Source organism: Anguilla anguilla, chromosome 12 (genome assembly GCF_013347855.1).
Source record: "Anguilla anguilla isolate fAngAng1 chromosome 12, fAngAng1.pri, whole genome shotgun sequence".
Lineage (NCBI taxonomy): Eukaryota > Metazoa > Chordata > Actinopteri > Anguilliformes > Anguillidae > Anguilla > Anguilla anguilla.
The window spans coordinates 36470857-36497654 of NC_049212.1; the positions used below are offsets into that span (position 1 = coordinate 36470857).

Genomic DNA, 26798 nt, shown 5'->3' on the forward strand with positions numbered 1-26798 from the left:
CAGATTAATATTCTGTGCCATTATGCCTGCGTTTCAATGCCCTCCTTAGAAAACTGCACTTCAAAGGCTATTCGGCGGGCCCTTTGTTCCCCGACACTCTCCCCAGCATCTCTGAGCGAAGCGTACAAATGAGCGCCCAGCTGACCGCGAAGGCGTAGAATCTTCTTCGACCCCCTAAACAAAACAACAAGTGCTTGCACAAAACTGCAGCTCGAACCTGCGGTGTTTTTAGCGAGGCATGCACGAGGTAGTGGCTAATGAGTCTCCGTGACTAGGCAGACAGCCCGGATCTAGCGCACACAAATGAAGGACGAGCTCTTTTGTGTTGTAATAAAAGAGAACTTAAATGTGTATTCTACATGTTTTTATAAATAAGGGTAAATTTAGCGACGCTTGAAATACACATGCTGCGTGCCAAAACTAAGGGAAAGGGATCCAGGTTCTGTGTTGCCTGAAGAAATGTGGTGACGTCATTGCCATCCTCTGGAAAGGTGCCGCAACCAGCAAGCCTGCCTCTGACTGACTGATGGGAAATTAAGCAGTTAGTTCTCTTATTAGCCTACATCTCTATAGGACACTGAGCAATGTGCCTTATGTGTTCCAGTGACCCTGTGGACGAGGGAGCACAAGCAATTCCCACTTGTTATTGTGAAACCGCGTGCCTTTGACCCTTTGCATTGTAATGGTAATAGCTTATTTGACAACCCGTGATTTGATGCGTGTTTCGCCCTGTGTAAGATTGAGACACAAATCCATTTGACAAAGCCATTTCTGAGCTACTCCGCTCCATAGTTAAAAGGTTGCGTGATATAGGCTGCCTCCTGTTCCAGCACAGGTTTACTCTTGTGTATTCGATTTATTCTTCATTGATGTAGTCATAAACTAAACACTGAATTTTGTAGCAAACCGGGATGCATGTGTCTGGTAATAGTGCTGGTGTTTTTTCTTCTTCCCAGTTTTACTTTTGTAAATGTATTTTGTATGAGTGCAGGACGGTTCAAACGATTTGTTGCCTGTATTCAATGGGTGTGCATTCAGTAACCGAATCCCTATGGATACAGCATTCAGGATTGACCGCCCCCCGCATTACCCCCGAGTCAATGGAGCCCTCAGCGAGAGGCTGTTGAACTAAAAGTAGACTCCGGGACACAGTCGTAAAATATGGAAGTTACAAGTAATGAAACATTTTAATAATTTTTTCCCCTGAGTTTGATATTTTGGTGTTGAATGACAAAAGCTAGCTAATTCGTATTTCCATTTCGGAGGTTCCCGAAAATGGACACCTGTTACTTTAGGATACGGTACATCACACTCATGTTTTATTGGATGGTAAGTACCGTCTGTGTGCTTAACTACATTGAGATGTCTGGGAAGCAAAAGACAGTAAGTAGGTTTAGCGTTCATTACGATGTACGTGTGGTTTTCTATCGAAGCATCCATTTGGCTAGCGTGTGTTTGGACCAACTTTAGAGTGCAGTTTATCAAACTATCGCCGATAACGTTGGTGGTGTGGTAGCTTTGACATGACAGGACATCATATTAGGGTACTATGATGCCACCGCGTTTGCATCAGGGCGGACAAAAAAAAAAGGATCAACGCAATTCATGAACATTAAGAAAGTAAATTGGGGGTAGAATCTAGAGAGAGAGAAAGAATGTCTTATGTACATCTCATCAGACCACACAGCTATCAGGTAAACGTTTTGGCATAGTTACCAACGGGATTTTGCGTTTTATGAATGTTAACTATGCAGTTTTCATGCTTAGAAGCAATGATGGATTTATTATTATTATTATTATTATTATTATTATTATTATTATTCCATACTGAATGGCCTAATGTTAATTACCAAGGAAAGAGTGACAAGTTATGACATTATTATGTTACAGCCCAAAATAGCACCAAAATTAATTTATTTGAAGAACCCTTGAAGCTGAAAGATTTGTTATGAGTCCTGAAGAATATTTTCTTGTAGCAGAGCAGTTTCTTCCATGGCGCAGTTTACCACTGGCTGGGACAAGTTGTCATTATAGTACTGAACAATGAAAAGTGTCTAGGGACCAGAATAACGACACATCGGTGTCATTTATCGGGGATAAGAGGAGAAAGAGTAAACCAGCCGGGCCAAAAGACTAGACCTTTCAATTAGAAAAGTATAGAGTTACTTCTTTTTAAAGGTCTGCTACAACAGCCCTTATTATTCTTTGTATCGGATGTAGGTATAGGCTACTGTACGTAAAACTTCGGTTGACTTAACCACTGGTTCCAGACTTAAACACGGTGTGTATTCCTGTCGTGAAAACATACTAACTTGACTTTTCCATTTCGTGAACGTTTATAATATGACGGTATGGCGCTATCCACTGTTCAGGTAGAGTGACTTATGGTGAGTTTCGGGAGGAGAGCGATCTGAAGTCCCTCGGTGCGCACAATGCGAAGCTCGGGTCACCTTCTTCACTTCCCACAGACGCCTGGTTTTAAATAACACTTCTGAATGGGCCTCAGGATATGATAATTTACAAGTACAATTTAGACATTTAACAGCCGCTCTTAAGCGATGCAACCCACAACAGTGTATTTCATTATACAATAACTACAACAACAGCAACAATAATAATAATAATAATAATAATAATAAGTTGAAGAAGAAGAAGATTAGCAACACTGGTAGAACACTTAAAACTCTAATATAGTACATATAGTCCCTTCTGGACTCTTATAAACCCTAAATGGTTGAATTAACATTCATTTTGTTGGGTAATTGTTATACAGACGAAAATCAGCACACATGGGTAATTATATTGTCTCATTTTTGTTTCGCCTCAATAGGATTTCAACAGTGTTGTGATTTATAGCACACCCTATACGCGTATGCCAGCTGCTGGGAGATCTGACGGTTATCCTGGGGACCGGCCAGGCTCTACTGTGGAGTCGAGCGAGCCACGTACACCCCCTCTGCCCTTAAAGACCCCTGGGGACACGCAGAGGCTGGGCAGAGCCAGCATTCACCCCCGAAACAGACAGCTCAAACGGCTGGCCTTCTCCAGGTCTGTGTACTCCTTCCAGGTGACTGAAGACACACCTCCAGGTGGGCCCCGATAGAGTGATTGATGTTGTGCATCTTCCCTGCCCTTCTGTCTCTGTTCTTTTTTTTTCTTTGTGAGTCCTGATTCCCCTTTTGTGACGTCATCTAGGTCAGCGCTGCCCAACCCTGTCCCTGTTCTCTTAGATCTACTGTCCTGTAGATTTTCCATTGCAACCCTAAGAAAGCACACCTTAATCAACAGATAGAGATCTCATTGAGCTGGTAATTAGTAGAATCAGGTGTGCCTAATTAGGGTTGAAATGAAAATATACAGGACAGTAGGTCTCCAGGAACATGGTTGGACAGCCCTGATCTAGTGCATATTATTCTGGATTTGTGAGATGCCAATCTTGTATGCAGTGATTGTCTTTAAAATGAAGATTGGACAACACTTTTAATGTAAGTTAAAGTATTTAATCAGAACTATATCAACTCAAGGATATATACATTTTTTAACTTCCATGGCATGGAGTATTAGTTAGTTAATCTGTAGAATAGAACTGTGTGTGTGTGTGTGTGTGCACGCGCATGCACGCAAGTGTTTGTGTATGCGTGTGTGCATGTGTCTTCATTTTTATGTAAAATAAATTCTCTTCATAAACATAGCTGAAAGTTAAATGCAATTAATTTTATTCCAGGTTTTAGAGAAATCAAAGAATATTTACAAAATTTCTATCTGAAATTTAAATAATTCCAAAATTCATGTTACACCTTCTCTCCTTGTGCTTCAGCTCGTAAAATAAGTTATGATTTGGTTGGCTCGATCTTCCTCATGTTTGAATTCACCTAGTGCGTGTTGCTTTCGAATTCTTTGGGTGGTTGAAAGGTTTTACTCCAGGGTCTTGACACAAATCTTTTTCTTATGCAGCTCTGAAGAACCCCTGCTGTCCAGGCAGCCTGTGGTGCTTATTAAGAGGCATGGGACGAGGAATTTTTCTTTTTCACTTCTAACTTAGGTGCTCGTGTGTTGTGATTTAACATTCCACACACTCCCACTCTCCCTTTGAGCTTTTGGAGATTAGTCTCCCCCCCCTAGTTGTGTCTCTTTTCTGATTGGTTCGTGATTCGTGCATCCTGCCGTCCTAACTGAAGACTCAGATTCACACGAGACTTAATTATGTGTTTAGTCAACAGGCTTTTTTTTTGTTTTTTGTTGAAAGCTCCTTTCAAGCATACCAGGCATTGTTTCCCAGTTTCATAGTTACGGAGACTGGCTCGGTTTTGCTTGATGCGAAGGAAAAATGAATAATGAAGTAATTATTGGCAACCGCCCCCCGCCCCCCCCCCCCAAAAAAAAAAAAAAAAAAAAAAAATTAAGGCCTCACTGAAAGTGTCCCGTTCGCCCTCTCTCCTCAGGAACCACGGTGGGGCGTGTGTCGGCGGCGCACGCCGACGGAACCGGGCCCGTGGTTTTCTCCGTGCTGGAGGACGACGGAGACGGGCTCTTCCTCCTCAGCCCCCGCTCCGGAGAGTTCTTCCTCTCCCGCGGCCTGGACTACGAGAGGGAGCGGTACTACGCGCTCTCGGTGGGGGCGCGGCGCGGGCCCGGCCAGCTCGCCGGGGCCAGGGTGTACTTCAGCGTGGCGGACGTGAACGACAACGCCCCCGTCCTCCGTCCCGACGCCTATGCCACGTCTGTGCTGGAGAACAGCCCCGTCGGGACCTGCCTCCTCGCGCTTAACGCCTCCGACGCCGACGACGGTACGTCCGAACGCACGTGCTCTGCAAAAAACGGGCTTAGTGTTTGTGGCTTGCCTTCCCTTAGTCTGACTCACAGGATATAGACTGTGGGGTATAAGCCCTGCCATTGGCTGACTATTTCAGTCAGAATTCTCCTGCCCTTTCCGCTATCTGCGCGTTACCGTTTTTGCAAGGGCACTGTCGCTGCATCCCGGGCTTAGCGCCGCCCAAGACGATTGTGATCGGTTTAAAGAAATACAAACAAGCCAGAGAGTTTTTTTTCCCCCCTATACCGGAATGATAATAATGGGTTGAGCCAGACCTTTCTCCAGCGCTGGCGCAGCGCTGAAACAAAGTGTGGAGACAGGTCTGGCTATGTGAGACAAGCCTTCCCTTAATAATGTCTGTGTGTTGGTCTCTCCTCCTAATTCCCTCTCTTTGTGGTGCCAAAGGATAAAAAAATAAATAAAAAAAGCAACAGAAAGCCGGCTGAGCTGCTGGAGAGCCTGAGCTGGGCACTCGCGCTGTACAGCGGTTTGCACAGTTCAGTGGAGGGCTAACCCTCGGTGATTGACAGCGCTTCATCCCTGCCTTTGCTCTTGCGCTGTTGCCAAGCGCCGAGCGTCTTCCTGCTTACGCAGCTGCCATTTTCCCCGGCTCGTGTGCGAAACCGAACAAGCCCTGTGCAACCGACTGACTGCCTGGCCAAAGCCGGCCAGGGGAAGGAAATGCTTGTGAAAGCAGCAAACCTCTGCAGGTCAATCAGCGTTAAAACCGTGACAGGTACATAAACCACTTAGCCCGCGCAACAAAGGGTTTGGGGGCAGGCAGGCCAGCTTGAAGCAGGCTCAAGTGGGTCTTACATCACGCATTCCAAAAGCTGCTTGCCTGCAGCCTGGGCTGTGGTGAGTGGAACACCTAAGAATAGCTTTCTTGAAGACCACCCTTGTGCAATAAAGTTACACAAGAGAAGTGGAGAAACGGAAAGAGTGATATTAAAATGTTGTCCTCATTACATTTTGTCTGTTTATTCTTCACAATGTATTCTGTATTATTATTCAGTTTTATGCCTTTAAATGCTCACACTTTATTTTTTTGTAAGTAGACATACTGAATAAATACATGTTTTTTTTTTACATCCTGGGTGTTTTTTTAACTCACTCTGTTGAACAGGTGTGAATGCAGAGCTAAGCTGGGCAGTGATTGCAGGAGACGAAGAGGCAAAGTTTTCTGTGAACATCGACGGTGTCGTCTGCCTGCAGGGGGCGCTAGACAGAGAGAAAGTCTCCACGTACAATCTCACCATCTGGGTCAGCGACCTCGCCCTTCCCGTCAGTTCCCGCCTCACCAGCACGGCGACGGTCGCCGTCCGCGTGCAGGACGTGAACGACAACGCCCCCTCCTTCACCTCGCCGGGCGTCCTCCGCCTCCCGGAGGACACCCCGCTCCACGCCGTCGTCATGGTGATACACGCCGCCGACGCCGACTCGGGCCGCAGCGGCGAGGTGGAGTACGGCCTGGAGGGCCCGTCCGGCGGAACCTTCCGGGTCGACGGCGCGCGCGGCCGGCTGTTCCTGGAGGAGCCGCTGGACAGGGAGGCCGCCGAAACGCTCGTCGTCCTCCTGACGGCGCGGGACAGGGGCTCGCCACGACGGTCCGCCTCCATGAACCTGACGGTGCTGGTGGAGGACGTCAACGACAACGACCCGGCCTTCCCCCGGGGCGGCTACGGCGCGGCGGTGAGCGAGGACGTCTCCAGGGGGACGAGCGTGCTGCAGGTGCACGCTCGCGACCCCGACGCGGGCCCCAACGGGCGCGTGCGGTACCGGCTCTCCCACAGCCACTTCTCGGTGGACCCGGTGCGGGGCGTCGTCACGGTGACGGGCGGACTGGATCGCGAGAAGAGCCCCTCGTACGTCTTCTCCGTCGTGGCGGCGGATCAGGGAGACCCCCCCAGGTCTGCCGCGGTCGTCGTCAACGTGACAGTAACCGACGTCAACGACTGCGCTCCTCTCCTAACTCCGGAGTCGATAACACTGAGCGTGCCAGAGAACACGCCGGATCTCCCTCAGGTCATTCACCAGGTAACAGCAGGGCCCACCCCTCACATTTAAAAACCGCTCATTTTTCTGACATTTTACAGCAGTTGTGTTTTTTTTTATTTTTTTAAATCAAGGGTACAGAAAATCAGAACAGCCCAAGCTTTCCTCTCTGGCAACCGAGAGTCTTGGTGGTGCACACTTGGGCAAACAGATCGTAATTTTGCCTTGAATTGCAGTGTGTGCTGAATGCTGCTGTAAAACATTACGATGTTCTTTCTCAGATAAGAGCATCTGCTAAATGCCTGTAATGCAATGTAATGTCTGTTTGTTTGTTTTCTGAGGAAGTTTCACTGTGACTCAGCTGCATTTAATGAGATGCTGTTGAGTTGGGAACCTGATTTGAAAAAAAGGGGGGGGGGGGTGCGGGGTGCTGAATTTGGGCTCCTTTCAAAATTCCAGCATCCGGTGTGCTGCTGCTGCCATCTTGTCATTTTGTTTCATTCAGTTATGTGCATCAGCATCTGATGCTTGTAGTGCAGATGTGCCCCCCAGTCCGTGGAGAGAGGACAGGTGGTTCACTGTCTCAAGGAATTATTGTTCCGCTGCAGATTTAAAATGAATTGGCAATGGCAGAATTCTGTTCTAGATTCCTGAAAATGACTGAAAATGCCTTCAAGTACACTGAACCTAGCACCTAGCACGTACACTTACACTTAGGAACATATGGGCTTATTGATTTAGGCCTGGGATGGCTGGCTCATCAACATCTGATTGTATTCAGCTCCCTGCAAAAATCAAAGTCCGAAACTGAACCCACGATTGGGTGAATATTATTTTGCTGATTCCATGCAATGCTTCTGTGGACTAGAAAGTGGTTTCAGTTTTAATAGCCATTTGTGTGTAGCAGCAAGCTTATTAAAATGTACAGTGAGCTTATTGAAAGTTAAACTATACACTCAAAAATTATGTGTTCATATCCACAACACAGTTTTTGCGTTACTACTTCTGCGTTACAAATATGCAATTTATGTGTTACAAAGGTACAAACCTTTAAACACAGACTGTTGAAAGTAACACAAAATGTGTTGTCCATAACTAGACATGAAGGTGTGTTAAAAAGTGACGTTTGTTTTTTAGCTCATCTGTTTTGAGAGTGTAATGTTGCTGTGCGTCATCGTCCAGGTCCTGGCTGTGGATGAAGACCTCGGCGTGAACAGCCAGCTGACGTTCTCCATCGCCGGGGGAAACGAAGAGGGCCTCTTCTCCCTCTCTCCCGACGGCACGCTGCGCCTCCTCCGCGCCCTGGACCGGGAATGGAGGCCACGGCACACGCTGCGCGTGGCGGCCGTCGACTCGGGTACCCGTCCCCACGTCCGTGTCCCCCCCGCCCAGAGTTTTACCGGTTTAACGGGGGGAGCAGGAGCCGAGCCCGTGAGCAGAGCTGACTCGGGGGGGGGGGGGGGGGGGAGTCTGGCTCGGCCCAAATGTTTTATGAAACGGCCTTGTGAGGAATCGCGCAGGCTGAACGGGAGTGCGGTCTTGCGCAGGGTCATTGCTGTGATCTATCTCTTTTAATGCACAAGCACAGAGACAGTAAGCACCATTTTGTAAAAAAAAAGAAAAAAGAAAAAAAAGTCTTCGGTATAAATCTTTGGCATAATTGCCCAGGATTGAACCAGCAAGCGTCCAGAGCAAGGGCACATAGTTTCACCTTGAGGCTCTGAACTGAGCATTTTTTAAGGCACCAAGCTACTTGTAATGTTAACTGCTTTGTCTCTGGCATGAATAAAACATTTAGGTGAGGTTTATTTCACTTGAAGCCTCTTTCCTCTCTGTGATGGAGAATCAGGATATTTAGATTTAATTGAGTAAGGGCTTGTTGAAAGGCCTAGTAACAGTTTTAACTTTTTTAATGTGTACAAAAGAAATTAACATGCTTTTGATAATCGAGGGGAAGCGAATGATTAGATGTTGTGGATCACATTATGTGACTGATGCTGTATAAATTAGGTTTATTTTTTTCAGGTTTATTTCATGGAACATTTCCCCAGGCAGAGAGAAAAGCTCCATTAGGATCATAAATAATGAGATCAGTTTTGTCCCTTTTGTTTGCTACCGAACCAATATATGCAAATATATTCACAAACAGTTGCCGTGTTTGTACACATGTAGGAATTCCCCAAACCAGTCGGCGATGGTTCTGTTCCCCGTCCGTGTCAGATAGAGTTCGCTGTTACACCTGGGGCACTGAGAGCTCCGTTATTTAAAACAAAAAAGAAGAAATGAAATGCAAAGTCACGTTGGGAGGCTTGTTTACCAGACTCGCTCTGCCTCGTGGGTGTGTCTCTCCCTCAGGCGTGCCCCCCCTGACGGGGACCGCCACCGTGCTGATTCTCGTGGACGACCTCAACGACAACCGTCCGGCGTTCGCCCGGGACGCGCTCTCTGCTGCCGTCTACGAGGACGTCCCCGTAGGAACCGTGATCGCGACCGTAACCGCCCTCGACCCCGACGATGGAGTCAACGGCCAAGTGAGGTACCACCGCGCGGCCCTTCGCCGATTTTAACAAAACGAAATACGCAGCGCTCAGTCTGACAACAGACGAGACTCACTTCTGTACAACTTTCAACTATCTTTCCCCCAAATGGCATCATTTGAAAAACATTCATCACTCATTCGTTGAGATCTAGGCTGCCTAAAAACCATGACTCTTGATTTGTTTCATTTGCTGTATTTGTGTATTAAAAATACAGTATTACACTATATAATATATAAACAGCATACAATGCACAGTAATATAGTGTGTATATTATATAGACAGTATATATACACATTAATGCACTGTACTTTATATAGACAGTAAATAATATTCAGTAACACACTGTATTATACAGACAGTTGGCCTTTTTTGTGAAGCCTTAGCCTTTGCCTTCTTCCAGTTATGCCAAATGCTTTAACTGTGTCTGAGGTATGCTCTGGAGGAGGGGAACGCGCCGTTTTCCATTGACGAGACGTCAGGAGCCGTGGTCACCACCGGGGCCTTGGACCGGGAGGCCGTTGGCGTTTACGTTCTGACGGTGACGGGCAGCGACCTGCACCCCACGCACCCCCTCGCCAGCTCGGCCACGGTGACGGTGCTCGTGCTGGACGTCAACGACCACCGGCCACGGTTTCTCAACAGCCCCTACGTCGCCAATGTCCCAGACACGGTGGCTGCAGGTAGGCGATCTACGCGGCCTTCGTAGGTACGTAGACATGTGGTACTTGCTCCTTCGTTTTCTTCAAATGGGGCAGATACATTTTTCATTTATTAAACATTTTCAAGTAAATAAAGTTAAAACATATGTTCACAGTCTGTATTTCGAATCATTGAAATAAGCAGAGTTATCATCTAATACCTACCCACATTAACAGATAAACAAAGATAAACAGGCTCCTGTTTATCTCTGAATAATTCTCTAATGTTTAGCCTGATTTTGCATTTGATAAATTGTGTCTGCTTGAAAAACAGCTAATAAGCCAGCTGAGAACAAAACACAATTCAATTATGATCTCTAATGTGAGGCCATTTTTGTCTCATTATTTAATCAAACATTATGAGAATATGATAATGGAATTTTGTTGTTTGATAATGTAGCATAACAATGGTGCAGGAAAAATAGTTTTAGTAATTTTAGTAATAACATTTAGTAATTTATCATGGTTTTCTACTTCAAAAATGTCAAACTGTTTATATATGTGTGTGTGTGTGTGTGTGTTTGTGTGTGTATGCGTGTGTTTGTGTGTGTGTATACGTGAGTGTGTGTGTTTATATATGAGTGTGTGCATGTGTATGTGTGTGTGTGTGTGTACGTGAGTGTGCGCATGTGTGTGTGTGTATGTGAGTGTGTATATGTGTGTGTATGCGTGAGTGTGTGTGTGTGTGTGTGTGTTTATATATGAGTGCGTGTGTGTGTATGCGAGTGCGTGTATGTCTGTGTTTGTGTGTGTGTGTGTGTGTATGTGTGTGCATGTGTGTGTGTATGTGAGTGTGTATATGTGTGTGTGTATGCGTGAGTGTGTGTGTGTGTGCATATGAGTGCGTGTATGTCTGTGTGTGTGTGTGTATGTGTGTGTGTGTGAGTGTGCTTGTGTATCTGTTGTACAGGAATCGTACCGGTTTCTGATGGTGTTTTTGCTTGTTTCTTCACTTTGCTTTTTTCAGGTTCAGTTGTGTGTGTTGTGCGAGCAGTGGACGCTGACACAGGGAGAAACGCGGAGCTGACCTTCTCCCTGTTCGGCCACAACACCAGTCAGCTCTCTATCAGCCCCTCCGGGGGTGAAATCTTCACTTTGGACGTTCTCGGCGGACCGGACGACATCACGGTCGGTGTCCGCGTGGAAGACGGCGGAGACGACCCGAAGGACGACACCACGACCGTGACCGTGCGGTTCCAGAACGCCTCGGAATTCCCCGTCGTGACCGTGGACGCCCGCGGGCCCCTGCTCTCGGAAAACGAGCCGCTTCACACTCTGGTCGCCGTGGTGACCGGAGAGAGCAACCGAACAGAGGTGGTCTCGTACTACCTGGCTTCCGGACGCTTTGCGAAGGCGTTTCAACTGCACCCGGAGACGGGGGAGCTGACCCTGAGCAGCCCGCTGGATTACGAGGCGAGCAGCGAGCTGCTGATCTGGGTCGAAGCCAGAGATGCGGGACTGCCGCCATTTTCCTCCTACGCCGCGATTCGCATAAACGTCAGCGACGTGAACGACAACTCCCCGGTGTTCACCCAGAGCGTGTACAGGTGCGAAACCCTGGAGAATTCACACGCAGGCCCCCTGTGCGAAGTGTCAGCCGCTGATGCGGATTCTGGGATCTACGGAGAAGTGCGGTACAGCATCCTGAGCGGAAATGTGGATAACGCCTTCAGCGTCGATTCAGACACTGGCGTTTTGCGAACGGTAAAAATTTTAGACCGAGAAAAAATATCGGATTACAATTTAACGATTCGAGCCACAGACACAGAGAACGACCTCAACACAGGCACCGCGGCGGTGCTCGTGGTCGTTCTGGACGCGAACGATAACGCCCCTCGGTTTTCACAGATCTTCTTCACGGAGATCCCCGAAGACACAGCCGTGGGGTTCACCGCCATTCGGATCACCGCCACGGACGGGGACGCCGGCGCCAACGCTCTCATCGTCTACACCATAATCGACCCGAGCGGCAGCCTTCCGTTCGCTATCGACGGAGCCAGCGGGAATGTCGTCGTGGTGCGGCCGCTGGACAGAGAGACGCGGGACCGCTACGTCGTCAGGGTCAACGCTAACGATTCGGCGTGGAGCGTCAGCACGGACGTCATCATCGAGATCACGGACGTCAACGACAACAAGCCGGCATTCTCCCGGTCCTCGTACCACGCCACGGTCACAGAGACTAAAACTCAGGAGGTGTTTGTCACGCAGGTCCACGCCACCGACGCCGACCTTGGGTCAAACGGGCAGATTCTGTACTTCATCGAACCCCCCAGCGAGTTTTTTGGAGTGAACGTGTCCACGGGCGACATTTTAACCAAACAGCCAATTTCTCTCCGTGATTCTGACGCGCGCAGCCTCAGCTTCACGGTGCTGGCCTCCGACTGCGGCCCTGTACCCTATTATAGCAACGCCACCGTCACCGTGACCTTCGTGCGCTACAACTACTACCCGCCTGATTTTCTGCCCTTCAGGTCTCTGCTGTCAATCCCCTTTAATTTGGACGTGGGAACCCGAGTGATCCGGTTATCGGCTGTGGACCAGGAGTCTCGCTCCGTCAACGGCAGCGTGGAATACGCCGCCGGTGGAGGAAACGGCTCGTCGTTCTTTGAAGTGGAGGCCAGCAGCGGATGGGTCGTGTTAACGGGGTCCTTGAGGCAGAGCCTAAACGCGTTTCTAACGCTCTCGGTCGCGGCGAAAGACAAAGGCGTCCCGCCCCTTTCATCTCGGGCCGCAATTAGTTTCCTAGTTACAGGGGAGAACCGCTTCGCTCCCCGTTTCCCTGAGCCGTGGGTCGCATTCTCGGTCCCCGAGGACTTACCCCCGGGGTCCGTGGTGGGGAAGGTCCAGGCTGAAGACGAGGACGACGGAGCGAACGGACTCCTCCATTATTCTTTTGACGGCGGGAACGAGGACTCGCCGTTTTCCATTGGGCAGAGCACGGGATTGGTCACCCTAATCGGGGGGCTCGACTCGGAAGAGCACGGGGTTCATTTTCTTCGGGTCAGCGCCAGGGACGGAGGCTGGATTCCAAGAGCTGCCAAAATGAACGTCACGGTAAATGTCACTGACGTGAATGACAACCCTCCCGTGTTTTCTGCTGCGGAGTACGTCGCGTCAGTGCAAGAAAACTCACCTATCGGAACAACGGTCCTTCAGGTTAAAGCCACAGATAAAGATTCTGGAGTAAATGCCCAGATAAGCTACTCTCTGGTAGCAGGACATATTGATGTGTTTTCCATCGATTCCAGGGATGGTACTCTCACCACTCTGGAGATTTTTGATTATGAACTGCAGCAAAACTTCGAAGTGACAATCAAGGCGTCCGACTCGGGAAGCCGTCAGCTTTTCAGCGTGGTGAAAGTTCGCATCCAAATCAAAGGGGTCAACGAGTTCAAGCCCACGTTCCAGAAAAAGCAGTACGACTTCTCGGTGTCGGAGAGATCGCCTAATCGAACCCGGGTCGGCAAGGTCTCGGCTGCAGACTACGATCTGGGTCCGGATGGAGACGTCTTCTACCTGCTTGTAGGGCAAAGCAAAAGGGCAGGCTTTGTCATTGGTGAACGCAGCGGTGAGATACTCACCACCGGTGATTTGAGGCAACATGGCCACAGTCAGACAGTTTTAAGAATCCTAGCAAAGAACTGGGGCAGCATTAATGGCTCTGACATCGACGAAACCACTGTCCTGGTTAACGTGACGGATGCCAACGATCCCCCAGAGTTCTCTGCTGCGCTCTACGCTGCGGAGGTCAGCGAAGATGTGGCGGTGGGGACATTCGTCACCAGGGTGACCGCCAAAGACGAGGATTTGGTCCCCGAGTGGAGCCGTTTTGTTTACAACATAACCAGCGGGAATGAGAACGGCTCTTTCGCTCTGGACCCTGTAACCGGGATCGTCTCGGTTAGCGCCCCCCTGGACCGGGAGCAGCGGTCCGTCTACAACCTGACCGTCGTCGCCATCGATGGAGCTTTCCCTCCAGCCGCAGGCAGCGCGAGCGTGGTCGTAACCGTGAGCGACGTCAACGACAACCCGCCCCGTTTGATTTCCGCGACGGGCTACGTGCGGGAGAACCAGCCCCGCGGCACGGTGGTCTGCGTTCTGAACGCCTCGGACGCGGACCTCCCGGCGAACGGAGGCCCGTTCGCGTACTGGATGGCGAGGCCCGCTTTCGGCGGCGCCTTCTCGCTGTCGCCCGACGGGGTCCTGTCCACCGCCGGGCCGGTGGATCGCGAGCGAAACCCCGCGCACTCCGTGCTGGTGGTGGTGCGGGACGCGGGGACTCCGCCCCTGTCCTCCACGGCGACCGTTCGCGTGGAGGTGCTGGACGAGAACGACAACCCCTCGGCCGCGAGGCAGGTCTACGTCGAGGTGAAGTACTACGGCAGCGCCTTCCGGGGAGGCCTCATCGGGAACGTCCAGCCTGAGGACCCGGACCAGTCGGACCTTTTCGACTGCAGCGTCAGAAGCGGGCCGGGGAACATGTTCAGCTTCCCGTTCGGTGGCTGCGACCTGTGGTCGGCCCCGTACCAAGGAGAAACCACGTATAACATCACCGTCGAGGCCAACGACCTACTCCACCCCTCTGTCAACAACAGCGTCTACGTGAGCTACAAAGGCTTCACCAACGCCTCCATGGACAACTGCGTCCTCTTCTACCTGACCTCGCCTGCTTTCGAGGAGTTCTTGTCGTTCAGTTATTTGAGGTTTGTGAAAGCCCTTGACAGCCTCTTCAACCTGCAGGCCTCCAAAACCCACGTGTTCGGAGTGAAGAACTTAGGGGATAAGATCCTGCTCCTGGCGGCTGTTAAAACTTACAACGGGCAGTTCCTGAGTGGGGAGGTGGCTAGCGGCATCTCGGCCGCGCAGGAGAGATCGCTGGAGGCTCAGAGCGGCGTGGAGATCTCCCACATCACGGGCGACCCCTGCTCGGTGAACCCGTGCCACAACGGGGCCACCTGCACCAAAAACATCCACATCGGCCAGGACATCGCCGTGCTGGAGAGCCCGGCGCTGATGTTCGTCTCGCCGAAAAGAGTGGAGATATTCAACTGCTCGTGCCCGCCCGGGTTCTGGGGACCGACGTGCGACTCCGACGTGGACGAATGCGACGGGGGGGACCCCTGTCGAAACGGGGGGACCTGCGTCAATCACCCCGGCGGGTTCCGCTGTCACTGCGGGCGGGGCTTCACGGGGCAGTACTGCCACTCTGACGTGGACGAATGCAGGAACATACAATGCCACAACGGAGGGACCTGTCTCAACACGCAAGGCACTTTTCACTGCAGCTGCAGCCTTGGATATGAAGGTGATTATAAGCTCTGCTCTCACACCCTGTCATTGCACACCAGCCACGCCATGTATTGCTTGAACTAATTAGCCTGAACTCAATGTATTGACTGAAATAATATGAGAGATTCATCCCCGCGGGTGGAAAGTGCTCCGTAAGCTGTTTGCTGGGAACGTTCAGATTGACTCTTTAATCCTGTTGTTATTGCTACAGGTGAATTCTGCGACGAGTTTGTTGACCCCTGCACATCCTCCCCGTGTGTTCAGGGTAGCTGCAAAAATCACCTGACTGGATATGTTTGTGATTGTCCATTTGGTAAGGCAATGCCCTTTGTTTTTTGTTTTTTTAATTTATTAGCTTTTGTGTGGGTGGACAGTTAGCGTTTTTAATTAGTCCCTTGCATGATCTTTTTTTTTTCCCCCTGTTACTTTCCTCGAGAAAAATGTTGTGAGGAAACTATGGTTACCGAAATTATTTTTTAAAAACCCTATGCACGACAGTGGCTCTTCTCTGGAGCATCGCTAAGTGAACGGCTCATTGACGACGGCAGCCCACTCTGCTAAATGACCTTTCTGAAACGAACGGAGCGGAATCCGTCCGTCCGTCCGCGACTAACAGCGGGGGTCACGTGTCCTTTCCAGGTGTCGGCGGTGCCCACTGCGAGGAGGAAAGCTACGGATTCCAGGAGCTGTCCTTCATGGAGTTCCCTCCCCTGGACCCCAGGAATAACATAATCTCCCTGGAGCTGGCCACCGTCAAGCAGGACTCCCTGCTCCTGTACAACCGTGGGCACCCCCACGGCACCGAGTTCCTGGCCCTGGAGGTCGTGGGGGGGAGGGCGCGGCTGTCGTTCGACCTTGGGAGCGGGGTGGCGGTGGTGGTCACGACCAAGCCGGTGGCAGATGGGTCCTTTCACAGCATCACCGCCCGCAGGACGGGGAAGGTGAGTCACGGGGAGCGTCCCATCTCGCAGGTTTGGGCCCACGCCGAGGCGAGCCGAGTGGCTGTTCGGCGTCACGCTCTCCCTGCCCCCTGCCCCCTGCACTGAACCCCGCCCGTTTTTGTGTGTCTGGCAGGCGGCCTCTCTGCGAGTGGACAGCTGCTCCGCTGACGAGCCGGGCGGGTTCTGCTCCTCTCGAGGCGAAGGACCTGGCAGCGAACGGTACTCCTCTGCGCCTCTAATGAGACATTTCTTCTGTTTTAAAAGTTTTTTTCAATAAGCATCGCTGTGACCATGTCAAGGCAATGCTGACAGAATTTTGTCAGAAGAGCCAAAGGGAATAAAAGGCCGGTCAGGCTTTATCCTTGCTCTAGAGAAGCAGGTGAACTCTGCTCAACTGATAGACACTGTTTCCAAGTGAACACCTGAGCCAGTGTCATTCTCTACTTAAGGCACTGTGCTTCTTGTATTGTTTCGAAGTCCTATTATGTTTTGTTTGATGAACCTAGTTTATGTGTTTTTGTCACTAGCTGAGTTCAAAATGCTGGTGAACCCAACATGCTGTCAGCCTGTTACTTTCCTTGTGCTGGTCCCTATTAATTAAGGCCCCTTTGACTGAATCGGATCGCTGCTTGACCTTTATAAACCGATGCGAGTCTGACCTGTGTCTCCGCTCTCTCACACACCCTCCCTGTGTCTGCTGCGTCCCCAGGACCCTCGATGTGGGCTCCTCCAACATGACGTTCGGCGGGACCAGGTCCCTGGACGCCATCTTGCTGAGGCCCGCGCGGGTGCGCACTCACGACTTCGTCGGATGTGTGAGGAACGCCAAGGTGAACAACATCCCCTTAGACCCCTCCCGAGCCCTGGCGTCCTACAATGTGGTGGACAGGTAAATGGGGAAAGCTACACGCTTAAATCGACTTTACCTATCGCGTGGCATGTATTATATTAGCAACAGTGGGGAGCAGAGGATATTGTGTTGCTATTATATTGTATTACGTTACATTACATTTATTTGCCGGACGCTTTTATTCAAAGCGATGTACAATAAGTGCATATCAAAGGTCACTGAAACAACTAAAAAACACAGGTCCGATAAGGTACAATACTCAATTCTGTACAGTTATTCATAGCCATGAACACATTAAGTCCAGTTCACACAGTGAGCATTACTATGACCTAACCTATGCTATCCTAAGTCAAGCTAGGAGGAATCGCAAGCTACGACATCTAGACAGTGATACAAGGCACAATAAGTGCTGGAATGGAGGTACATGTAACATGAGTGGCACAGGAGGTACATGTGTAGCATGAAAGAGGGGAATTTAAGTGATAGAAATGGTCCGCAGAGTGGTGATATTACATGTATCGCGCTGTTGACATATAGCAGGCTGAAATCATGCTGTACTGGTTCCTTGGTGCTCCTTAGAGCTGTAGCTCTACGCCCACATAAGAAGCTCCCGTGTGACCAGGGATTTTGGTTTTCCCCCCACGGTACTTTGTGTATTCCGGTGTCCCCTCTCTCTCTGTAACCCTCTCTGCTTTCTCCCCTGTCCTGTATGAAGAATGTGCTAAAATACTGAATTAGGGCAGTCTGTCTGCTCTCCTTTAAATAAAATCATTGATGGGATGCTGCTTTCATTTTTTTTTTTTTTTCCTGGAAGGCATTTATAAAATCTAACCGCATGGCTCGAAATAGCATAAAAGATTAAATGGCAAAATAGATTAGATGTAATCTGTCTTGGATCGAAGCGTCCTGAAAGAGAGAGAGCGAGATATAAAGAAAAAAAAACGCTATATCATGCTCTGTTCGGCTGGGAAGTGTTTCAGACTCTCTTGCGGCTGGATTAATCATTAATCAGAAAGAGGATGTGGGAACATTGAGGGAATTTCCTGTCCAGGCGAAAGAGGTGAACTTTATTCCGTCTCAGACACCTGACTGCTGTCTGCGTGCCCTTTGACCTGTGTTTCCAGGTGTCCGCGTCGGGCGTCGTCACTGTGCGACAGCGGCGCGTGTCGGAACGGGGGGGTGTGTCGTGATCACTGGTCCCACCACACCTGCGAGTGTGGGGACCTCTTCACTGGAACCAGCTGCCAGACAGGTACTTTTCTTTTCTTTTTTTACCTGTTCGCTCAAAAGGAAACAAACCCATTTTTGGCTGGACCGCAACAGCGGGGCCAGACCTACAAACGCAAATGTCTGTGACCGACTGATGTGACTGAGTGATGAAGTTACACCATTGGTCGGCCGAGTTATGACGTCACGCCATTGGTCGGTCGGTCCAGCCATATACTAGGTTTTGACCTGGTCTTATTTTAAATCAAAGGCATTTGGCAATGTTTGCAATGTTTAAATGTTTAGATAATCTGTTCCGGCTGACACGATGACTCGCCTGTCTTTCTGTCTGTTCGTCTGTCCGTCTGCCTGTCCATTTGTCTCTATGTCTGTCTGCCCACTCGTCTGTCCGTTTGTCTCTGCGTCCATCTGTCAGGTAATTCAGAGTGTTGACTGTTTTTTTTTTTGTTGAACAGAGGTGGCTGAGGACCACGCCTTGCGGCTCAACGGCCAGGCCTACATCGAGTACGTTGTGAAGGAGAGCTACCGCAGGGACCAGCGGCTGAAGGACTGGGTTTCCGGAGATGGCGGGAAGGCGGAAGGGACCGTCGGCGGGTCTGGGGTGGAGGTGAAACTGAGGACTGCCGAGAGAGACGGAGCTCTGCTCTTCATTTCGGGGAGAAAGGGCCGTGTGACTCTCAGGGTGAGCGCTGAAGGGTTTAACTGCAGCAGCTGCTTACTGTCACACACACTCGAGGCTGAGAGCAGCAGCTCCTTCAGCCCACAGCAAGAGCCTGTCGGGATGTACCCTGTGCCTGTTCCTGTGCCCATAACTGTGCCCACGCCTGTGCCTGTGTCAATGCCTGTGCCCATAACTGTGCCTGTGTCAATGCCTGTGCCCGTGTCCATAACTGCCCGTACCAATGCCTGTGTCTGCTCATGGTCATGCTTGATCCTGTGCCTTTGCCCGTGCCACTGCCTGTGCCCGTGCCTGTGTCCATGCCTGTGCCTGCGTCTCCACTACTGTGCACACTTTAACTGTCTTTAACTTTAACCAAATAAGAACAGGAGCATTCCAGAAGATAACAAATTGCCAGTAATATGTATTTGCTGCCCGTGCACCACTGCTGCTGTGTACCATGCACCCCAGCTAATGGGCAATCAGAGACATTTAATGGTCATTTTGTGGAGCAAAAAAAATAAAGTCCCCCCCCCCCCCGCCCCCTCGACCGCAGGTTTAATTTTGGAACATTAACCGAACGCAGTTTCTCCTGCCGCAGTCATCCGCCTCGATTATCCACGAATCGTTGGGCGTTTTATTGGTTCAGATCTGTGTGGTGATTTGCCTGTCACGCCTCCTTGCGTTGGTGTGTGTGGAAAAAAACAGTGTGAAAAATGCATGCGGACTGAGCAAGAGGAAGTTATAGTGAGTATACTGACGACTGAGCTAGAGAGAGAGAGAGAGAAAGATTGGCAGAGCAGCTGGCATTGAGAAAATGGAGGTAGCCCTTAAAATTGAAATAAGGAAAGAAAAAAAAATCTCTTTTAACTTGTGATTCATTCTGATGAGAGAGATGCGATCTTGCTCCTATAACTCTGCATGCCGTTTGGGAATTACCTGCGGAAAGCTTCGCCGTTAATTGGAGACTCTGCCTGCACCTGCAAAGTTCAGGTGTTGTGACTGGCTTCCGCTCCTCCCTGCATGATAAGTATGCATTGCATCAGATGGAAGCATTTGTTGCATCACTAGAATCTGTTATTGTTAGCGTGCTTTGCTAACTCCTGGGCTGAGTCCCCTGATCTTTGCCAGACAATGGACCTGTATTCTGTTGGTTTGTATGTACAGTACATGCATATATTCAGATTATTTTATTCTTGTATGGTATTGTCTCCATACTCCTGTATTACAGAAAACATTTAAACATTTTTTTTTTGTGGGGGTGGGGGGGGTTCAGTTCTGTTACTTTTAACATTCATTTACATGGATACAGGGCTCTCCTAACACCCGATTCATCATACGTTCTAGCCCTCTGCATGCATAGATTGCATGAATTCAGCAGCTGTGGGCCAATTCAGGGACATATCCCCGATGTTTGCCACGGGACTACTGCATAAATTCAGAATTCTGTAAGAATTGTGCTACTGCAGGTCCATCTCTGATTAAATTTTCTTTTAAATAACCACCTGCAGGTGACGGACGGAAGACTCCTGTTCACCTCTAACCACAGCACGTCGGACCGACAGGTGACAGAGGTCGCCACGGACGTCCCGCTGTTGGACGGGCGCTGGCATACGCTTCGCCTGTTCGGAGAGGGACCAGCCACCGTTATCTCCCTGGATGGACTCTCCGTCTTGAACACTACTGAATCCACCCTCGATCTCACCATCGCCAATGTGCACAGGATTGTCCTGGGTGGAGATCATCCAGGAGAGACTACAACACTACAACAGCCAGGTCAATACAGCTCTGTCTTTAGAGCATATATTTAAAAAAATCTTTCCATTCAAACCTCAGTGGCTGCACCTGTGCATGATAAATTCATCCAATTAAATAGTCCGATCGATGCAGTTAAGTGCTCATAAAGCGTATTACAGCAGCTGTTCTTGTAACAAAAAATTTGCTCTCAAGAACCGGAGCTGAGCGATGAAACTATGAAATGCAGTTACTCAAACAGACATCGAGATGTACCATCTGACAGAAGCTTCATTAGAAAATAACTGTTTGTTGCAGAGGGTTGTGTGAAACAGAACAGTGAATAATCAGTGACAAAACTAGCGTCATATCCTATGACAGCTCATTATATATGCTCTTGGAAGACAGAAAATGAAAGGTTTGACAGATCTCACTACATTAATGAAAATACACGGTAACAATTTATCACAACACTTCAGATTCAATTACAACCAATCATAATATTTAGCTCTTTTATATTTTGTCTCGTGTAGAGTGTGCACCCTTCATTGCAGTTGTAGCAGTATAAGATGCCATTTTAGTATTTTTTTCCATAAAAATCTAAGCTTTTCATGTGGACGCAGTGTAACCGTGCTACAGAAGAGACATCTGCTGTGGAAATAATTACATCTGAACTTGGTAGTCGCTGAGCGTTAATGTCTTTCCCTTGCCAGGTTTCTCTGGATGCGTGCGATCCCTCAGATTTGGCGGCCGGGTCCTGCCCTTCAGCGGGTTCAGTGAGGTGGTGGAGGTGCGCCCCAGTCCCACGCTGGCACAGGGCGGGTGCGGTTCGGCGGGCGCATGTGTGGGCCATCTGTGCTCAGAGGAGGACGTGGCCTTCCTGTCCTGCCTCTCGCGGCTGTGCCCAAACGGGGGCGTGTGCCTCGTGCCCCCCCCCCGGGCGAACGGCACCTGCGCCTGCCTGCGCAACGTCACGGACGGCCTGTGCAAGCTGTGCCCCCCCGGGGGGGCGGGGGGCCGCGGGGTCTGCCCCGCCCCGCAGGCCGCCGGCGCTCCCGTCTGGATCGCGGGCGCCGTCCTCCCCGCCACCTTCGTCATGGCCTGCCTGGCTCTGCTGGTCTTCCTCCTCAGGCGCAGGGCGGTGTCCCCGCGGGAGAAACGGAGGGGGGGGGCGTCGTGGGTCGCCAGCGCGGGCACGGGCGAAGTGGGGGGCGGATAATGGGGCGTTCTGCGAGGACACTCCCCCACGGGCCTGCCAGCCCGACGTCATCGTGGCTGAGAAACAGAGACCAGGCCCGGCGGAGCGCCACCCGCAGGCCTGCACTGAAACTGACCCGCCCAGCCTGCAGACGGACGAGCTGGAGTACTACGAGATAGACAGCGCCTGCGGGGTCTCCTGCTCCACGCTCGGGGGACCGCTCAACGAGGGCCCCCGCGCCCCCACAGAGACGAGGGCACAGGGAGGGGGACAGCAGGACCAGGCCAGAGGGGACCGGCAGAAAAGCCTAATCCTGGAGGTTTCAGCAAAGCCTCAGCCTCTGGTGCCTGAGAATGAACCACCGGACCAGCAGAAAGCAGCAGTGTGTAGCAGAGGGGTGGAACCCTGCCCCACTTTCAGGAGTGACCCCGGAATGGAGGAGGGGCCTCCTGTAGGGCCCCGCCCTTTCACCAGGAGGGTGCAGGCTTCAGGCCTGGCGGTGCCCCCCCAGGGTCTATCCGCAGAGGAGGTGAGGAGACTAAACGAACCCCTGGACCAGCAGCAGGGCGTCCGCCCGGCCCCTGGGCGGGGACACGCCCACGCCGCCGAGATGACGGACAGCTCCGACAGCGAGTCGCACAGCTCGTTCACCTGCTCCGAGTACGGGTTCGAGAGGGGGCCGTCTTTCGGCAGCGAGTGGGGCTACCTCCGCGAATGGGCCTCGCTGACGGCCCACGCCCCCTCTCCCCTCCGAGAGGACATCCCAATCGCTGACGTTCAAAGGGGTGCGGACAGGGCCTCCCCTGGGGGACCCCAACGCTGGGAGAGGCTGCTGAACCTGGGCCTGCACTTTCAGACCTACGCCCACGTGTTTGAGGACATTGCGAAGCTGCCAATCGAACTTCAGCACGATTCTGACTGGCAGAGCGAGGCGGAGGAAATCATATGAACGCCCTTTATTATTCCATAAATCTGTTCTTAAATAAATCCATAAATCCATAGCGCTTGTTGCATATTCCATAAATCTGTTCCTAAATAAATCCATAAATCCATAGCCCTTGTTGAATATTCCATAAATGTCTTCCTAAATAAATCCATAAAACTATTCCATTCATATTTATGGAATATAGGTTAGCCTCAGGACCGGATCGGAAAGGTGATGAGGAAATGTTCTCTTTGTAAGAGAGGGTGGGGCTTGAACTTAAACTCTACCCCATAACGTTCCTCTAAATGGAGGTTCAGTTTTTTTGTCCCCCCAGCTGGTGTCACTGTTATACAGTAGCGCTCTGTGTGCAAACAGGCAAATAAGTACATTTGGGAAGAAAAAAATTGTGGCTGAGGGTGCTTTCTGTGGTCCTATAGATTTGGTAGTAGATAATCACGACCAATGGAAATGTTATATAGAGCTATGTGTAACAGCTTGTTACGATAACGTTTATTTATTTTATACTTCACAGTCTTCTTGATTATTATGATTCAATTCATTATTCTCCTTAGAAAATGCTTAAATGCTATATGCCAAATCTTACATGCTGGAAATTGATAATATGATGCAATAGTTCCTATCATTTACTAAAGATGATCTTTTGTCTTAAAAAGTGGATGGAGAGAAAATGAGTAGAATACTCATACACTCTTTATGTCGTTATAAAATAAATGGATTGAAATTTTTATATACTGGAATAATGTACTGGATGCAATATACTATACGAGGCAGAATTCCTACCCCATTGCCTCGTCTGCTGCCACCCCTGGGAGTTTAATGTCTCCGTTCGTAAAGACGGCGCAGTCCTGAGATTTCATTACCGCCAGGCAGAATCGCAGCAATCAGAGCGCAGATAAACGGTGTCCTGACGTGCCTCCTCCTTTCCCGTCCTGCTGCCTTTCGTTTTTTTTTTTTCTTTTCTTTTTCATTCGCAGCGCTTTTCTGCGAGTGGCAGAGAGAGTCGCTTGTTCGCGGCCGTGTGGCCCAATATCTCCGCGGCTGCCCCCCCCCCTAACAACCGGCGTCAGGTCTTTTTTTTCCCTTTTTCCGCGCGCGGACTTGGCGGATAACGGAGGATGTAACCGCGGGCTCTGGAGCGATGAGCGGGAGATGAGGCCCCGCTGGCCTAATGAGTGTTTTGTGAGTGGCAGCAGCAGCGGCCGGGTACGCGCGTCATGTCAGAGGCCGCTCCAGCCGCCATCGCCCTGTGGGGAAGAGACCAGAGGCCGCTACAGTCTCTCCAACCGCTATCGGCCTTTGAGAATGAGACCAGAGGCCGCTACAGCCGCCATCGGCCTGTGAGAATGAGACCAGAGACCGCTACAGCCGCCATCGGCCTGTGGGGATGAGACCAGAGGCCGCTACAGCCGCTATCGGCCTGTGAGAATGAGACGGTACTCCCCCAGTCCACTGGGTGTGATGACAGAGCGCCTGAGTAACCGGGACCCTGGTAAGAGGGCCCCCATCTCTCTGCCTCTGCTCTCAGGATGAGTCAGTGGATTCAGGGGCTGACTCAGATAAAAACCTTGGGGGCCTTCTCTCTCTCTCTCTCTCTCAGTGTTTATCTCTCTCTCTCTCTCTCTCACTTTTTCTCTCTTTGTCTTTCTCTCAGTGTTTATCTCTCTCTCTACCTATCAGTCTATACCTATCTCGCATGGCTAGTTAGTGGGTGAGGAACCTGACTCAGATAAAAAACCACCTACAGGGCATTTTCTTTCTCTCTAGCCTTCCCTCTCCCTCTCCTCTCGCTCTCTTTCTCTCTCCCCCATTCTCTCGCTGAGCTGGTCAGTAGGTGAGAGGCCTGACTCACGTATGGGGGCCTTTTCTCTTTACTATTCTCTTTATTTTTCTCTCTCTCTCCCTCTCTCCCTCCCTCTCTCAGGGCTCATCAGTGGGTAGGAAGCCTGACTCACATAAAAAAAAAACCATGGGGGCCTTTTCTCTCTACCATTCTCTCTATTTTTCTCTCTCTTTCTCTCCTTCCCTCTCTCAGGGCTTGTCAGTGGGCAGGAAGCCTGACGCAGGTAAAAACCGTGGGGGCATTCTCTCTCGCTCTCTCTCTCTCTCTCTCTCGCTCTCTCTCTCTCTCTCTCAGCTGTCCTCTCAGGGCGAGTGCTTCTGCTCGAAGGCTGAAGGCTGACTCAGGTAAAAGCACGAGAAGGGGGGGGGGGGGGATTTATGTTTTCGATGACACAGCAGCGTTACCTCACAGCTTTGCAGGTTCGTTCCGGACCGTTCTATGAGGTGCGCCTCGGTGGGCTGTTATGTGTTTAGCTCTAGCTGTGAGCTGTCGTAATGTCCGAAGAAAGGGTTGCGCACGCCAGCCCAGAACAGCCAGTTCTAACGAAGGCTTGCTAGCCGAAACGTTCACCGTGCCGCATTAAAAGCTCTATTGTTTTTGGAGCACTACACCGAGTGTGCGAGTCTCACTTTGGTCTGGTTAGAGCTGATCAGCCCGGTCGCCATGAGAAAATACACTCCTAAATGGCAGGGAAGCAGGGACTAAGGTATTTGGTTTGTAACAAAGAATGCTCCAGGTGTGAGTCACTTACGGGGCACATCTGGAGTGCACCTGAACACCACTGCCCTGTTCGAACAGCTTCCACTCACTTGATGTCAGTCTGTATACATAAGTCAGACTAGCACTCGAAACAATCCATAATGGATCAGACTTGTCCTCAATATAAACAGTGTGAGTTAATGTTTGAGGTCTACTTTGGCAAATACCTACAATCTGGGGTGTGGTGTGGGCTTTTTTTCTTAGATAGTGGGATACACAGGTGCACTGTTGAAATCATATCCTAAAATAAGTGTGAGAGAGAGAGATGGAGGGAGGTCTGAAGCAACACGTGGTTCCTTGTTCCTTAAAGTAAATATATTCATGCTATTATCCCGAGAGGCACCGAGGACTCTCATTAGATTTCTGCTGAGTGACTGAAGGGTTTAGCATTAACATCTCCCCTCATTATCTTTTGGACTTAAAGTATCGTTTTTAAGATTAGGGCTACAATATTTAAGCCTCTGCCTGTGGGAAGTAAAAAGCCAGGGACTGACCTTTGAAAAATAGACTGTTCACAAAATAATTATACTTAATCAATGTAATCTTACATTTGTCCTCTATGAAAACTATGCCAGTGCTAAGTCCCTGTGTATCTATACAACATTACCACTGTTTTATTCAGCACACATTCTGAAATCACCAATCAGGGCTCTCGAATGAGTGCTGTGCCACCTACACCCACACAGACAGCACTACAGCTGAGGCGTGTGTGCTTATCTGAGCCAATCATCAGTGAGCTGGTGGCTATTTTACATACAACTGGGTTTCACTGGGTGCTACAGGAGGGAGCTAGCACCAGTGGGAGGAGTGTCAAATCTCTCACAGGCAACACTCCTAAATTTGAAGGAATACCGGTAGCAATGCTGGAAGCGTGTAACTGTTTTAACCATTGGTATTCTTTATCTTTATTGTGCATGACTCATGTCTGCTATTGTGTAATTACCTGTATTTATTGAGCTAGCTTTTTTCCAGGTCTCCCTTGTAAAAGAGATCCTGTATCTCACTGAAATTTGTTGGTTAAATAAAAATGAAACCACAGCAGAATAATAATTTTTTTTAAAAGCACAGAAAGTTGAATATTCCTTTTTCTAATATTATTTCAGCCTCAGCCCGTGGCTGTGGCACCTAGCTTGTGGTGAGTGCATGTACAGACTGAGCCACTTCAAAACTCCTTCTACATTAATATGGTACAAATACTTCCACAATGAAACACATGTTGCGTGTGATGTACCTGGAACACAAAAGAAATGATAACCTCAGAAAAAAAATATAGGGAATGTTATAAATCAGTTATTTTCTTTATTGCCATA

The 26798-nt window shown here is 49.9% G+C and overlaps 1 protein-coding gene across 1 annotated transcript; it reads left to right on the plus strand.

Moving 5' to 3' along the window:
- The first annotated feature begins 1109 nt into the window (after positions 1-1109).
- On the plus strand, positions 1110-22106 carry LOC118209153 (protocadherin Fat 4). The gene is made up of 16 exons (XM_035384313.1): positions 1110-1329; positions 2831-3089; positions 4443-4787; positions 5940-6850; positions 7991-8165; positions 9086-9344; positions 9778-10028; positions 11014-15351; positions 15547-15648; positions 15975-16276; positions 16410-16495; positions 16986-17165; positions 18251-18378; positions 18809-19035; positions 20523-20787; positions 21459-22106. Exons 1-16 carry the CDS (start codon positions 1276-1278, stop codon positions 21962-21964), a joined length of 8388 nt encoding a protein of 2795 aa, XP_035240204.1. The 5' UTR covers positions 1110-1275; the 3' UTR covers positions 21965-22106.
- Positions 22107-26798: the final 4692 nt, after the last annotated feature.

Coding starts and splice junctions, on each gene's coding strand:
- LOC118209153 (XM_035384313.1), top strand. CDS start 1,276: ATGGACACCTGTTACTTTAGGATACGGTACATCACACTCATGTTTTAT. Junction 18,379..18,808: donor TGGAACCAGCTGCCAGACAG/GTACTTTTCTTT, acceptor TTTGTTGAACAG/AGGTGGCTGAGGACCACGCC. Junction 20,788..21,458: donor TACAACACTACAACAGCCAG/GTCAATACAGCT, acceptor TTCCCTTGCCAG/GTTTCTCTGGATGCGTGCGA.